At 44.3% G+C, this 16,082-nt stretch overlaps 1 protein-coding gene across 3 annotated transcripts in view; it reads right to left on the bottom strand.

Moving 5' to 3' along the window:
- Positions 1-16,082, bottom strand: part of ift80 (intraflagellar transport 80 homolog (Chlamydomonas)) — a 203,265-nt gene that overhangs the window by 15,891 nt on the left and 171,292 nt on the right. For 2 of the 3 annotated variants that reach the window (XM_067995379.1, XM_067995378.1), the window contains exon 15: positions 7,299-7,316. The exons of the other annotated variant lie outside the window; for it this stretch is intronic. In XM_067995379.1, coding sequence (XP_067851480.1) covers positions 7,299-7,316 — 18 coding nt within the window. The remainder of the gene's footprint in view (positions 1-7,298; positions 7,317-16,082) is intronic. 3 annotated transcript variants of the gene reach the window in all.

Genomic DNA, 16,082 nt, shown 5'->3' with positions numbered 1-16,082 from the left:
CATCATGGGTCACTGGATAGCAATCAGGAGTATACACCCTAGCCAATTTTCCCCTCCCTAACCTAGGCACAATGACATCAACTGTAGCATCCTTACCACCCCACAAGCTGCCATCAACTAATTCAGCACCACCTGGTATCAAACACACATGGGACCGTCCTGCTCTGTATGGCTCATCCACTCACTAGATAAGCTTGTTGAGTTATCGGGGAAGCTGACAATAAACCATGTAATGGATCTATATATTTCCTTTACAGCACTACATCCGTGGAGTATTCAGCATCTTATCCATGACCATTACACTGTAGCTTTAAAATGAACAGATAAATATATATTCGATAAAATTTTAAAAATAAGGGGTAGAGTTTCCACTTTGGGCGCAATCGGCAATTGGGCGCAAATTGCGCCTGAGTATTGCGCTGGCTGGGTTTCATTCCAAGTTGCCGCTGATTATGTATTAAGATAATTACAAACGTAAAATGTTCCATCAATCAGCAAAAACCGGCAGCTTAACAGAGCGTAATCATTTATTTTTTTGCAATAAAAAATATTCAGTGATGTATTTAAGATGTATTTAAGAGTGGTAACCTGGTGCAGTTTTATTAATGCAGCTGAAAATGGGTTTATCACAAACAATAAGCATTTTAATAAGAGTGTCTAGTCCTCCACCTCTGAGTAATCTGATTTTAAATCACTGAAAATGACTTTAAAAAACTATTCTGAACCATTTACTACTTTCAGTGGTGTACACTGGTCAGTTTCCTAGTAAATTAAATATTTTTTAATATTTAAAAACATTTAAAACATGCCTACTAGTGCCTGTATGCCTAAGAAAATGAGCTCAATTTGAAGACCTTCCTCGAACGGCCACAGGCAGGTGCAATCGGAGGAAACTCGCCATCCTCGTTATTTTGTTCAGGAGGGGGTGTGGCCAGTTTTGTGGGCAGGACTGGCTTCAGCGCGATGATTTTTGAACCAGTGCAAAAGATCCCGGAAATTCGAATTACGCTGAATGTAATTTACGCCCAGCGTATATCAAAATTCTTCGATCCTTTGCACTGATCCGGCCAGATTGCGTGAAAAAATCAGCACAATCTAGTGGAAATTCTACTCCCCAATGTTTCAGCTACATGACAAAAGTTTTACTTAATTAAATCAAATCTTTAGATAGCTGTATTCTATCAATACAAAAAAAAAAGATAAGGAACAAAGATTACAAATGTTACCATATAGGTTCCATACAACCAATACAAAAAACTTTCATCAATGTGAATCCCCTTCAGATTAATATAACTTTATTTTATGGTTGATCCGAGCAAATTTTTGTCCTCCTGCTCTCTTTTTGTTCAAAGGACAATACTGCTGTATTCAGGAAATCTTGGCTGGCTCCACTTCCTAAACTGCCTGTTCTGAAAACTGCACTGTAGCACTGCCATATCAGAGGCTACAACAAGTTCCTGCTGCAGCAGACATTGGAGGAAGATTTCCTCTGCACCAGGTGGAAAAAAGTCTTAAACGTATTTATAAAGAATGGTTGATGATTTTGCTACATTTAGTACACAGAGGAAATCTTTATCAAGTGTGACTGTTGCAGTACAAGCATTTCAATGGAATTTTGACTTTTTAAAAATTAAATCTAAGAAAAATAATTAGTAATGCCAGATATAATCAGTCCTGGTGATGCTGCTGTAGCAACCTCCCTGTAAAAACATGGTAGTGTCTTTAAATCCACTTTATCAATGTCACATCATTCCTTCAAACTTTTCTCATTTGGCTCTAAAATAACTCTCACCTGCTCCAAGTTCAGGCAGTTTTCAGTTTCTGCAATTGGATACTAGTTATATAGATTGCCATTAACATCAAAATGAAATAGGATCTTCAAACAGATAAAATGCCCATTTGAGTAACTATGCAAAAAGACAGATTTTTTCTATAGGTCTAAGTCAGTTCTAAATGGTTAAACCTGGTGTTGCATTAGGCGCTGGTGGGGAGGGTTAAACCTCTGTGCTACTCACAGCACCATTCCACAAGTCAGCTTTGTAGTATGTCTGCAAGAAGGAGCAGCCAGGTTTCAAGCCACTGCTGAACATTACTGTCCCTGCATGTGCCAGCCTTATGCAGCAAGGTCGCCGCAGCTATCCAATGGCAAAGCTCTGCATTTTCCTATCTGCTGACTCAGAATCTGAGAAGACAATTCCCTATGTCATTCCCAGGTAGGTGTGTCAGGGTGCCACTAAACAGGCAATGTTGGCTCTTGATCACCCTGGCATGCTTTCTTTCATACAATACCATGTAAAGCATGATATGATGTACAGAGCACTTCTGAAGAATCTTCCAGCATAACAGTCAGGCATTCATAGTTTGTAGTGATCCCACTGGGGTCTACTGTGCAACTTCCTCTGAGAAGAGGAGTCTTCACCAGGTCAGCTGCTAAAACAAGAATAATTTTGCCTTTCTCTGCAGACGCAGGGGTGAAGATGCCAGCAACAGGGCATGGAGCAGATCCTGGGCAGCCTGACTTGCTTGGCATCCTTCACCACTTTTTCCTCTTCCTCCAAACATCAGCTTGGAGGATCCCAATTGGAAAACCTGCCAGTCCCAATAAAGGGAGCCAAAAAATAAATAATTAACAACTACTGGCACAAAATACCTCAAAAACCTAAGTGTCAATTGGAAAAACGCACAAGTATTACTATTAAGGGCCCAGAAAAAGTCTCAAAGCATTTATCTTTAACATCTGTGGACTATTTAAAGGGCCTCCTGCCTGAAGGTCTGCCTGAGGCCCCGTTTTCACCAGGTTTCCTGGGTATGGTGGGGGCTTGGCATGCACTGACCACAAAATGGAGCAGCATCGTTCCCTGTCATCTTTTGAATATAGTAATGAAGCTGCAGCCTGCTTCAGTTGGGAGCTTCAGTTGCTTTTCCCATTGCTGTTTGGAAAATTCAGTGAGACTGAGATTCAGTGTGAATCTGGCAGGACTCCTTTCACAGTCCAGTACTGTCTGTGTCTGTGCCCGAAATCAGGGCATAGCGGACATAAAGATGGCTCCATGATGTTACTTTGAATATCACTGTTACGCATTTCTCAAATGTTTAGAAATTAAATTCACAGTTCTGAAAATTTCGATAAATAGGGACAATGAGGTTCTAATTTAATTTTATTTGATTTCTATCACAGGCACCTTATTTTACTTCAGAATTTAAATCAAGTTCCCTTTAAAATTTTCTGTACAGCAGTTGCTTCAGTTGCATTAAACATTACAGTATCTAAATGTGGCAGATTTGCAGCAAAACAGTATTTCCTAGCAAACATTTTTTGAAAAATAATTCTTTTGCTTAAAAGGACCATCAGCAACACTGTGAAGGAGCAAATGCACAAAGCTACTTGTAGAAAACCAGCTACATTAAGCTTTCAACAGCTGTAAGGACTGGGTAATGATTACTGGAGTTATTCTGTCAGTTAACTAATTTTCTTAGTAACCACTGATCCTATCTCCATAAAAAAAAATCCAGTTTTACTGCAGATCTATTAGCTACATCCAAGAAATATAGTTAATGCTGACATTTTGGTCAAATAAACAAACCAAAAAAACATAATTAACAGGGATATAAAACTCATTATGCTGGCGTCTCTGTCAGATGGGGGTCTATTATTCTGTCTGCATACTACAGTTTGAAATTATTAGTGTCCCATTTTAGAGTGGACAGAACTCCAAAAATGGAGTACTGCTGATATAAAAAGTAAAATAATAATGACAGATCGTGTGCTTCTCCTCTTTATTTATCACCAGGTTTTATTTGGGTGAAGGATAAAGTGCATAAAAAGGTTCCAGTATTTGTGAGTTATTTACACAGAGTAGAGTGTAAACAAATCAAAATACATTTGCTCATTTGTTGTCTTCCCAGTGCATTACTTAACAGGAACATAATTAGCCAGTTCAACATACACATTTAATGTAACCAAAAAAGAACGAACTGCAGTTAAAAGCCAGCAATTAAGTACACAGTGGTAGACATTCTTCTTCACCACTTAGGCAATAATCTGGCGAAGCAGATCACCCGCCCATTGTAGGACCTGTTAAATTATCATTGCATTGATCTCACAGTCTTGTGAAAAACAGAGACAAGTACTAGGGGGTTGATTTTAACTTGGGTTGCCCGATATAAACGAGGCGGTAGCGGCCTGAAGATGGTTCACCTCCCGCTTACACCAGTGCACTGGCCTTTGCCACCCTCGAAAGGGCCTTGTGCTGGATGGGCTGAGACCCGCCTATTTCAGGTGGTAGGCCCTTTTGACATACATAGGACCCCGATTGCAATTTTGATGAACATCTGGGCGGATCATGCACCGTTCGCTCTCCGCCCAGTTTTACCAGGCGGTACAGCAAAAGAGGCTCCAAAAAGGTAAGTTTAAAATTATGGTCAAGGGGAGCCGGATCTACCTTCCTTCTGGCTAGGACGACCTGATATTGCGCTGGCCCAGTGCCTGTTTGGCGCCTGTCGCTTTCCGGCGACATGGTGATGAGGCCCGGCCCTCACAATGGACCAGGTCTCTCACCGGCAGGATTGGGCAGCTGGCCAGCACGTTCTGCCGGTTGACCACCCAATAGTTAATATCTACCCCCAGATCTCTAGCGCAGCACCTACTGCATGCATCAATACCAAACGAATTCAAATGAGATTGGGCGTATGTATGGTCCTTTTTAAGAATGATATCAGTGACAGTAAAGTTGATGACTATTATTTACAGATAGATTTCTTGTTTTGCCCAATTGCAAGCCACGTTTAACTTTCTCGCACCATAATATCACTCCAAATCACTCGTCAGCAGATGGGGATGATAGGTAAGCAAACTACCCCTCGGCCTCTTCTATTGGTGCTATCTAATCAGTCATCAGGAGGTTTACAAGAGCAACAAAAGTGGACTCCACCTTGAATTTTTCTTTCCTCTCCCAGGGCGACAAACAAACAGAGATCATAAACATTTGGAAGGAAGCATACATGTTACCATTCTGTTGCAGTATGTTGGTGTCCCATCGAGCAGTGGCACCCCACTTTCTCTTTTCCACTTTTAGAATGCTAACACTCCCACCAATTTATCACTATCAGTACCAAACCTGTACCAGAAGGAACCAAATAAAATATCTGTTAAAAATGGAGTGTCTACTCCTCCAGTGGCTTAATAGGTAAATGCCTGTACAATGTAGTACTCGGCTATGAAGACAAGGAAGGACACAGGTTCGATCCTGTGTCTGTTAGTGATCCTAGCTGGGCGGCAGTTGGGGTGTTACATCCGGCTTCAGTGTCCCTTAGTTAGGGACATGGAAAAATCAGCCAAAAATGCCTGATCACTATCAAATCATTCCTGCTGGAAAGTATGCTTTTGAGGATGTCAGGTAAAAAAAGAATTGGCTGCATATAGTGACACCATATTTCCGGCCAGAATGGAGATGATTGGGTAATTCCCCCGTCAATCACGTCTGGAGAACGCACTGCTGTCAGTGACTGGGATTGATTTTATGCACATAATTTGTATTAGGTAATTATCCTCCACTCACTGCATTTTGCTGGAGAAAGCACCTTGTTTTTATCAGTCATGCATTCTGTTTGCTGTAGTTGGTAGAGACTCTTTTTAAATAGACTCTGTTTGCTGAGTAAATAGACTTTGTTTGCTTTGCTGTAAAATAGACTCTTTGCTGTAAGTCCTGCCGTAAGTCCCGCCCCGCCACTAACTCATTGGCTGACACTGTGGTGTCAATAGACACTCTGAAAAGAATTGAGCTCAGCTATGATGCCCTCCACAGCTGAATAAACTGCTGACATTCACTGCTCGGCTCACACATAAAGAATGGCCATTTGGATAAGGTACCATGCTAGCAGCCACGGAATAAAGTCATTAGGGGTGAAATTCGTCTCAGGCAGGCGCCTAAAATGAGCGCTAGTCAATCAGCCGCCTGTTTTACACTTGGCCCAATTTTCTTTTTCCATTTGAAAAGAAAATCAGGCGGGGTATAAAACGGGCTGCTGATTCATGGGACATTTAATAAACTATAATTATTGGGAACCCTCTAGTCTTGTGCCAGTATACTTCAATAGAACATCTAGCCCCAACACTAATCACCAACAGATAATTCTCTGATAAATTTGCAAGAATTAACTTCTTACTGACCTCTCTCTAATCATTGATATTAACAATCACTGTGCTACCAGCAGAAAATGGACCCAAAATGGAATAAATCACCCACATAAATGCTAACCTGTTTATGCATTATAAAATATATAGATAGGTGGGAGTGACTTTAAGGCTGTGAAACTAATGTTATGATTTAGATGACTGCCCAAGCATACTCTCATGGTTTATGGTTTCACTTGAACTGCTAAATTAGATTACTGCCTTGTAATCACTTCCAGGCAGGTTGCATGGTAATCATGATTAACTTTCATTCCAGACCAATATCTTCATGAAATCATGTAAACACTGATATTGCTGAATATTTCAGATAGTCAACAGCTTTCAGCTGTTTACAGGAGTAAAATTATATTTTTTTTGGTGTTTTGTGACATTGAAAACTTACACAACAAACAGCAAATATATGGGCACTAAAAATGTAATTACAGTGCTAGGAATTCTGTGGAAATACGTTGAATATTCCCTGCTCATATTTAAAACAGTGCCCAATTTCTGATAGTTTGACAGTCACTGATGTAATTTAAACCTAGCTGAGTCTGTTGAAGTAGATACTGCAGTGTTAGTGCAGTAAATTGAAATACTCATCAATTACCTACTCCTCCTTCAGGATTTTAAAACATCGTTTCCTTAGGAGACCTTGCTAATGCTTCAATGGAGAATGCATTGGTGGGTGGAGCAGTAATTAAGATTGCCTGAACTGAATATTCTATAATTTATATTACCTTTCCAAACAATTATTGTTCAGAATATAGCTTTGATGCATTTGGGGAAAAACAAAACTCCAAAGAAACATAAACATTAAAGGCCTGACTCTGCAAGTTTCTATAGCACTTTCTCAGGCAAATATTATGTATAATGTACTACAGATTAATTTAGTTTTTAACATGTGTAAACCATACATGTACTTCCACATATAAAAACTGAGTCAGGCCCCAGCAAAGGAGTACTTTTATAGTTTTAGAATCCTGAAATGTTAAATCTTTTGAAATGCTGCTAAGGTGTAAATGAAAGGAAATCAAAGAAGTGAGAATGATTCACTTATCGAGGAGTCATGAAACAATATGAAACAAGGCAAAGAAAACCTACTTTCAGACATCAGCAAACTCACCTCATCAGGTGTTGTCGTCTAAATGGCAGAAAGAAAAGCAAAATTGAAAGAAGTAGTTTAATGAAAGAAAGTTGCGGCGACAGTAAACAAGCAAATCAGATATACAAGTTGCAATGTGAAAGCTCTTTGAAACACTGTAAATCAGGGAAATGTTTTACACATTGGACAAACTCGTGCAGCATATAAAGCAGTTAGGTAAAGGATAGCATAGACCCATCAAGTACTGTATTTACTACCTGTTTCAGTGGTTCTTAGCTAGTACCTTTAAAAAATTTATTTTAAAAGCATTTACTATAAATGTTAACTACCTCATCGATGTCTTGAGTGTGACAATAACACTGTTAGTAATAAAAATTAGCCAATCCATCTGCTTATACTGTAGTTTTTTGGTTGCAGTCACTGGTATAGATCGCATTGGGACCATTCCAAGATCTGCAATATTGCAGATATTTGAAATCCAATTGCACTAATGTGGAACCAGGACATGCTTGTGGATAATTGGTGCCCTTCTGATACTCAGAAACATGCAAAGAGGTCAAAATGATAGTCATGATTAGATCAAGCCTATATTTACACTACCGCAATTGCAGTCTCCTAGTAGAGTTAACCCCTTAATTGAGGGGTAAATTGTCATGTTAGTTGGCACTGAAGTGGAGATTTATACCAGAGTCGGATCCATGTTGAATTTTAACCCCAAACTGAGAAAGGTACCTCCTACTAACCAGTGTGACATTCCTCCATTCTCTGCACCAGCCATTCTGTGATCTCCTAGCACACATTAGTGACAAATTAGGGTAGCTTTGTGCCTATATATGTGGATATTATTATTATAATGGGAAACAGCAGGGCTTGTGTTTCAATGATCTTGAAGATAACAAAGGGACTTCAGTAATGTTACAGGATATTGACAGTAACAGGTGTATTATCACCATTAAACAAGATTAAAAATTAAGAATTTCAGGCTTCAAACACTTACAGAACTGCAACCAAACACAAAACAATAAAAAGAGCTGAAATTCAGGTATACGGCTCTTTAGCCTAGGGGCGGAGCCATTATAATGAACCGAGATGCATTCGGGGGCAGGGATCGATAGAAGGGCGTAAAAGAGCAAGGAAATTCAGGTGTAGCATAATTACATGCGTAACACACTTGCGCCTGAATTTCCTCGAACTTTAACACCGGTTATTTGCTTTACGCCCCAATTACACTGCTCTCTAGATGCAAATACACAGTAAATTCCACACCATAAAGCTCATTTCCCTTTAGGGGCTCTATCATACTTGGTGTTTTCTTCGTGTCCATTTTTGGCCTTTGAAAAGTAAAAAGTGCAATTTCAACACAATAGCTGGAAAATTACATCAGGCATTCATTTAAACGTTTTTCTATGTATTTAGGGGTCTTAATGAGGCTATAACACAAAATGCGTACAAGTACTCTAGCACACAGAGTGTAGCCGGTCAGAGAATCATGGGTAGAAGGAATTAGGTAAGGCCTGCTTTCACAATTTTCCAATCCCTGCACCTGTTCTGCACCTGCAAAACCTGTAGAGCTGAATGCAAAATCCACCCTTATGTTTCATAAAAATTGATGAGTAACTAACAATGTCCTACATATAGGACAATAGTCTGGAATATCTTACGAGACAATAATACTTTGAAGAGTTAAGAGTTAAGATGAAATATTAAACCACAAGAGCAGTATTCAAGCAAATTCTTAACCACAAGATGTGTTATATCCTTAGAACACACTCCAGAGTATGTTATTATGTAAGGAAACTTGGTGATTTCTAATTCTTTCTATTTACTGTTTTCATATTTCATATTTTTGCTGGCAACGGGTGTCATGTAAGATATCAATAGATCCCATGTTCCCATGATTTAGTACATGATTTCACAAGCTATGATGTTGGGATTTATTTTACTCAATGTTCCTGTATATTACGTTAAACTATAAGAGAACTATTCAACCAGTTCATGATCGCCTTTCAAACCCTAAGTGCTTCTACCATCCTCTCACTCCCATCATGTCTCCTACTCCTTCACCTTCCCACCACCACTTCCCTTCCTGTTACCTCCTCACTCCCATCACTAACCCTCCTTCTTCTCATTTGAACTACCTGCTCAAAGCCTGTATTTTCCTCTCTAGCTTCCTTCACTGTCACTCACTTCACCCTTAATCCTTCATCCATTCCACGCCCCCCCCCCCCCGCTTCCACTTGCTCCCCCAAAGGCAGGTGGAGAGAAGCCTGAAGCCCCCTCACCCTCAACCAGTTTCTTTCCTCCTATCCCTTCCTATCTGTTTCTCTCAAAGAGGCTTTGTTTATTTTCAAAATTCAATTTATTTTGTTTCATAAAATCAAATTAGAATAAGGAAAGAAACTATCTGCATTTCTCTCTATTTGTGTCTTTCTCCGTCTAGCTGTCTGTCTCTCTCAAGTACCCTCTCAGCCCTCTCTTTATCAAATCAATCTCTCTTTCAATCCCTCTGTGTCTTAACCCCCCCTTCTCTCTCTCAATTCCCCTCCCTCGCAATACTCCCCCTCTCTCACCCCGATCCACTCTCTCAACCCCTCTCCATACATGCCAACTTAAAAAATTTGAAAAATTTGACGAACAGTTTCAAAAAAGCTGACAACTCAAAAAACAGCATACAATTGAAAAACAGCCTTGAATAATGGCCACTGCTTCAAGGCGACTGAATTAGTTAAATTATTTTTTATTACATTGGATTTCAGGCTTTTTATTTGTGTTTTGGGATCACATTCTATAATTCAGTTTGTTTTTCTGTGAAAACTGAAATCTAGTGCCCTTAGAAACTAAATTAAGTTATACAATAGTACAGCAGTGGTATATGGACTTGTCATGACTTAAGTTGTTGCTATACCCAAAATTAGATTAGCTGTATAATAACAGGGTAAAAAAATAAGCACACAAAAATATAATTTTTGCAGTGATGGATTTAGAAATTTTTGAAGGGCTAAGTGAACTCTAATTGTGCAAAATATATTTCCTAGTAAATTTTAATCTTTGATTTTTTTTGATGGATTTTCTAACATTTTGAAGTCTAATATGATTTAGCATTTGAAGCCAAAAATAATTTATTCTGGATTGGTTTTATTTCTATTTTTAAATATTAAACTACAATTAGTTGTCACAAGTTACAATTGACTCTTGATTTTTGCACCATCAGAAGTTAACATTCAGTGGCGGCAATTTTAACCGAACTCACCTGGCAGGTAACGGATGGGATGGAATGGGATGGGATCGGCCGCTCGTTTTACGCCTGTAAGCATCAACTGACTGAGAGTCAATCGCTAATTGTGCAAATACCTACTATTGCCTGTGCCCCAGAAACTGCTCCATCTCTCACATGGATTTGCTGATGAGAGCACGCATAACACACTGCAATGCATCATGGGCAGGTTTGACTCCTCAATTTTGTTGAGTCTGGCTGGAGGGAAATGCCAAACTGATGGAGTTCCACATGAGTAATATGGACCTAAAAAGCTATAGTGAGCATTAGCAATTATGCCTCCTTTCTTTCTCAACCCCTTCTTTCTCTCTCTCAACCTCCTGTCTCCCTCTTGTTCTGAACCCCATCTCACTCTCTCTCTTTTCCTCTCCCCTTATACCCTCCCCTTCCTATCTGTTTCCCTCAAAGATGTTTTGTTTACTTTCAAAATTCAACTTCTTTATAAAAAAAATCAAATTAGGACGAGGAAAGAAACTGTTTGTCTGGCTTTTATTCTATTTGTGTTTTTCTGTTTGTTTCTCTCTATATATCTGTGTGTGTATATGAAATATATAAAAAAATCATACATCTGCATGTACTTTTTGTGTCCAGGTTTTCCCATTGTAATTTTATATGTCCATATTTACAATGAGCTTTGCTTATGTAAACTTGTCAAGCTGTAATTACACAATCTGACTGCTAGCTGGCTGTGTGCCCAGTCTGTGAACATCTTCACAGTTCCTCTCAGAAAAATTTAAGAGCCTCTAATCACCATCTTGTTTTATCTCCAGGCAAGTTTTGAATACAAGTTTAAGGTATACCTTCTCTACTTTTACTTGTCCTGGCATGAATCTTCAACTTTTTTTCAAAGTCTTAGAGGCTGAAATTGCAATGGGCCCACTCCACCAGGGCAATGGACCTCCTGTCTGCCAAAGCAAAGGCTGAAGACCAAGTTCCAAATCCCAGGGAATGGCCCATTGCTGCTCCAATAGAGGGATCCAGATGTCCAATCATGGCTGAAGATAAAAAAAAGTTTTGTCGCTCTGCTGCTCCTAAAGGAGTAGAAATCCTTTCAAATAAAGGCAATTTATCCCCTCCAGGACTGATCACCTTAGTCTGGGAAGCCCTAGAGCCTTTTCAAGGGTGTCAATGGAACTCTCACTGAGAGCTGGTGTGAGGCCTTATGAGGTTGCACTGAGCAGAATTCCTGGAGTAGTCTGGGAACTCCACCAGACATTCCTCCTTTATATGTGCGGGTGGGCTGATGATTTGCTCATTCCCCCACTGGAATTTACTGGGCACTTTACACAGGATGGAATTGTGATGGAATGGGTTCCACTGCAATTTCCATCCCTTGAGAGACGATCCATCCACTCTCCACCCGTGTGCCCGATTTGATTTTCGGGCGCTTAGTTTTTAATACTTTTTACTAATTTAAAATGGATAAATTAATGGACATATAATTTGTCAAAATTGCAAATGCACACTCAGTTTGAATCTTGCTGCATTAGTGACTTCTGTGCCGAATCTAAATGCTTAATTTTCTTTGTTTGCTCCTTTTGTCCAATTCAGCATCTTTTGACATTTTACAGGGGAATTTTTTTCTCTGAAAGTTGCACTTGCACACCAGACAAAAAAGTTCCAGGAGAGAGGTATTATCCAAATTACTTGAAAAGTAAATATTGCTTTTTATCAGATGATGGCAAATATTTTTTGCTACTTGCCAAATACTTTGACTAATATCTTCTACTGGAAAACTTTATACTGATGCACAAGAACAATTGTCAAAGAGCAATTTTCCTTGCAACATTAAGCAGAGTGTCATTTGATGTATTGATGCAGGAAACACACTGGGCTCGATTTTAGCAGGCCTGCGGGTTCCCAGCGGGTGGTCCTCCGGGAGCGAGGAAAACGCGTACGGCTAATTGCGTGCGTCCCCCGCGCGATCGCGGGATAATTGAACTGATTAAGCCCTGCTTCCAGGTTCTCCGCTCCCCAGCTGCGTGCCGGCCGGCTGCGCATGCGCAGTACCGTCGATGCGATGTAGGAGCTCCACTTAAAGGGGCAGTCTCCCAAAGCCCCTCCTGCTGCAATCATTAGGCTTGTGATGATGGCTCACCCAAGGGGAAAGGCTGCGCCACGTTTTTCAGACCTTGCGCTGCAGCTGATGCTGGAGGGCGTGAGGAGGAGGAGGGACACGCTCTTCCCCGCGGATGGATGCAAGTGCCCTGCCGCCGCCACCAGGAAGGCATGGGCAGAGGTGGCGGCGGAGGTCAGCAGCAGGGCCATCACCCCAAGGACATGGGAGCAGTGCCGCAAGCGCTTCAATGACCTCACTAGGTCTGGCAAGGTGAGTACACCAACGCACCCTCCCACAGCCCGTCCCCACCATCACGCCAAACAGATCACAACCCCTCCTGCAGAGCCACCACAGCGCTCCCGCAGCAATCCTCACAGCCACTCACTCACCATCCTCGCCGTGCCCGCAAGTACCCACCGTCCCTGTCCCCACCCGAACACTACCACACACCCCAATCCCTATGCAATGGGATGGGCATGTGGCACACGCATCCTCCCATCCATCAGCCCCACGCTCAACCCACCCACACCGATGCTCGATGCGTCTCACTATGCAATATGCACTCACTCACACATCTGTGTTTTGCCTTGACAGAAGAAGAGGAGCAAGAACAATCGGGAAAGGGCACGCACCGGAGGTGGCCCGCCGCAAGTGGTAGAGCTCACCGACGCAGAGGTGGAGGTGCTCGACCTCGCCCGCACGCGACATTGCCTGTCGGTGGCTGATGGCGAGTGTGTCGCTGCAGAAACGGCCGGTAAGGGAAAGCTGACACTCAACACCCATGATCGCGAGTGACCGTATCATCACCTGCCATCAGGCGCACCGTAAAGTTGGTGCACATGCCTCATAGTGCCCTCTGTTCTCTTGCAGGGCCGTCTGCGAGCGAAGCGATTGAGGAGGGCGATTCCTCAGAGGACATGGCGGTCTCTGAGGGTGCATCGTCACATCTGAGCCAACCATCCGCCAGCGCAGAGACACGCACCTCGGTGGGTCCCCCTCGCCAACTAGTTGGGGTAGCACTTGGTGATTCATCGCGCACGAGTGAGCATGAGCAGACCCTGGTGGCAGGGGCAGCCGCGGAGGGTCCGCGTCGGTGGGAGCACTCATCTCCAGGCTCTGCTCAGCCGGACCCAGATGCTGAACCCAGGGGGCCACCAGTGAAAAGGAGAGTCGTCGAGGGGCACCAGCTAATTGCTGAGGTACTGGGAGAGGTGCCACGCGCATTGTCCACAATTGCGCAGGCGATGGAGGAGTCCAACTCCTGCATGCGGGCATTGGTGGCGCAGGCACAGGAGGGTACCGGCGACACAGTGTCGCGGGTAGGTGCGGGAACGTCTGCGGTGGAGGACAGGCTGGCCTCCCTCAAGCGTCACGCACAGCTCCACATCGAGTCCGTGCAGGCCCTGACAACGGCTGTAAGGATTCAGGGTGAGCAACATTCCGCCGCCATAAACAGGCTGACGGATACACTAGGGGTGGCCTTGCAAGGCCTCACACATGCCATCCAAACTGCCGTCCAGCAGGGTGGAAGGGGTGGTGTGGGCCGAGGCCACGAGAGGGATGATGGTGACCGGGGACATGGAAGCGGGGACGCTTCTCAAGGCGCCCCCACATCCCACCCGTTGCCCCCATCTCAACCAGTACCCGCAACGGTGCCTCCTCTCCAGGTGGCCGAGTCTGCCCCTGCCCCGGTGCAGGAGGAGCAGTCTGTGGAGGTGCCCTCACGGGCACCGAAACCCAGGGGCCGTCCGCCCAAAGCATCTACCCGGTCAGGGCGAGAACAGGAGCAACCTGCCACAACCTCTGCTGGAGCCACAGGGGTAGCACCACGTAGGGGTACCCGCAAAAGAAATCCAAAGGCGTTATAAGCACAAAGGGAATGCACCAGGGTGTCTATTAATTTGTACACTTTTTGTTTATATTATCACACATTGTACATATTAAATACTATATTCTCACCACTCCTGCCACCTCTCGTCCATTCTTCCGCGGCCTGTGCAATAGGTGCGTTCCGTGCAGGCCATCATGAAGGCGAACACCTGCTGCCGCCCATTGGGCACACTGCTGTGGGTGCAGGGGTACTGGCAACAGTCTTCAGTGGAGGGGGCTGGAATGGCCCCTCGCATGTGCAGGTGAGGAGATGCGAGCGCCTCGCACTGTCTGACTCTAGGAGAACCGTTGACGTATGAGTGCCTCCCTGGCCCGGCGAGCATCCCGGTGAGTCGTGGTTCGGCGCATGGGTCGTCCGCCATCCTCTGGCGCCTCCTCCTCCTCCTCCTCCTCATCGCCGTCCTCAATGTGGGTGGCGGGTGTGGATGGGGCCTCCTCCAGCGGCACCCCTCTCTGTTGGGCCATGTTGTGCAGGGCACAGCAGACAACTATGATTCGTCCCACTCTGAATGGTGTGTATTGCAGCGCTCCCCCAGAACGATCAAGGCACCTGAAGCGCATCTTGAGCAGCCCTATGGTCTGCTCAATTGTAGACCTGGTAGCAGTGTGGCTGTCATTGTACCGACGCTCCGGCTCTGTGATAGGGTTCCTCAGAGGCGTCATGAGCCACGTGTGTAGGGGATACCCCTTGTCGCCGAGGAGCCAGCCGTTGCCGGCGTTGGGTGCCTGGAGGATGGGCGGGACGGTGGACTCCCTGAGGACGAAGGCATCGTGGCAGCTGCCGGGGTATCTGGCGCACACGTGTAGGAATCTCTGGCGGTGGTCACAGATGAGCTGGGCGTTCATGGAGTGATACCCCTTCCTGTTGATGAACAGCCCTGGCTCATGCGGAGGTGCCCGGATTGCGATGTGGGTGCAGTCGATTACACCATGTACCCGTGGGAAGCCAGCCATGGCATGGAATCCAACCGCCCTCTCCATCTGGCTGCGCTCGTCCATGGCGAAGTTGATGTAGTGCGAGGCCCTGCGGAACAACCCATCGGTGACCTGCCTTATGCACTTGTGTGCAGACGACTGACAGACCCCGGTGATGTCCCCGGTGGCACCCTGGAAGGATCCGGATGTGAAGAAGTTGAGGGCAGTGGTGACTTTGACGGCGACAGGTAAGAAGATGCTGCTTAGTCCATCAGGGAGCAGCTCGTCATTAAGGAGGCTGCAGATGTCGGCGACTACCTGGCGATTGACTCTGAGCCGACGTATGCACTGCTCCTCGGAGAGGTCCATGAAGCTGAGCCTCGGTCTGTACACCCTGTGCGGAGGGTAGTGCCTCCTGCGACGCATCTCTCTCTGCGGTTGCCCTCCCTCCTGCTGTGCAGGTGGGTGTGCCACAGCACCGTGTTGGACTGCGAGGCTGCTGGGGCTGGTCATGCTGTTCGTCCTCCGAGGATGTCAACGCACCACCCATCTGGCAGGTGTTGGTCTGAGGGGTTCTGCAGGGTAGGTAGGTGGTTCCTCGCACTAGGGCTGCGGTTTCACGTCGGTCTGTCCTCTGGCTTGGCGGGGGGTGGTGGAGGGCAGGGGT

Source organism: Heptranchias perlo, chromosome 13 (assembly GCF_035084215.1).
Source record: "Heptranchias perlo isolate sHepPer1 chromosome 13, sHepPer1.hap1, whole genome shotgun sequence".
Taxonomy (NCBI): Eukaryota; Metazoa; Chordata; class Chondrichthyes; order Hexanchiformes; family Hexanchidae; genus Heptranchias; species Heptranchias perlo.
The sequence above is the reverse complement of the archived record's forward strand: the minus strand, read 5'-3'. Positions and strand labels throughout refer to the sequence as shown.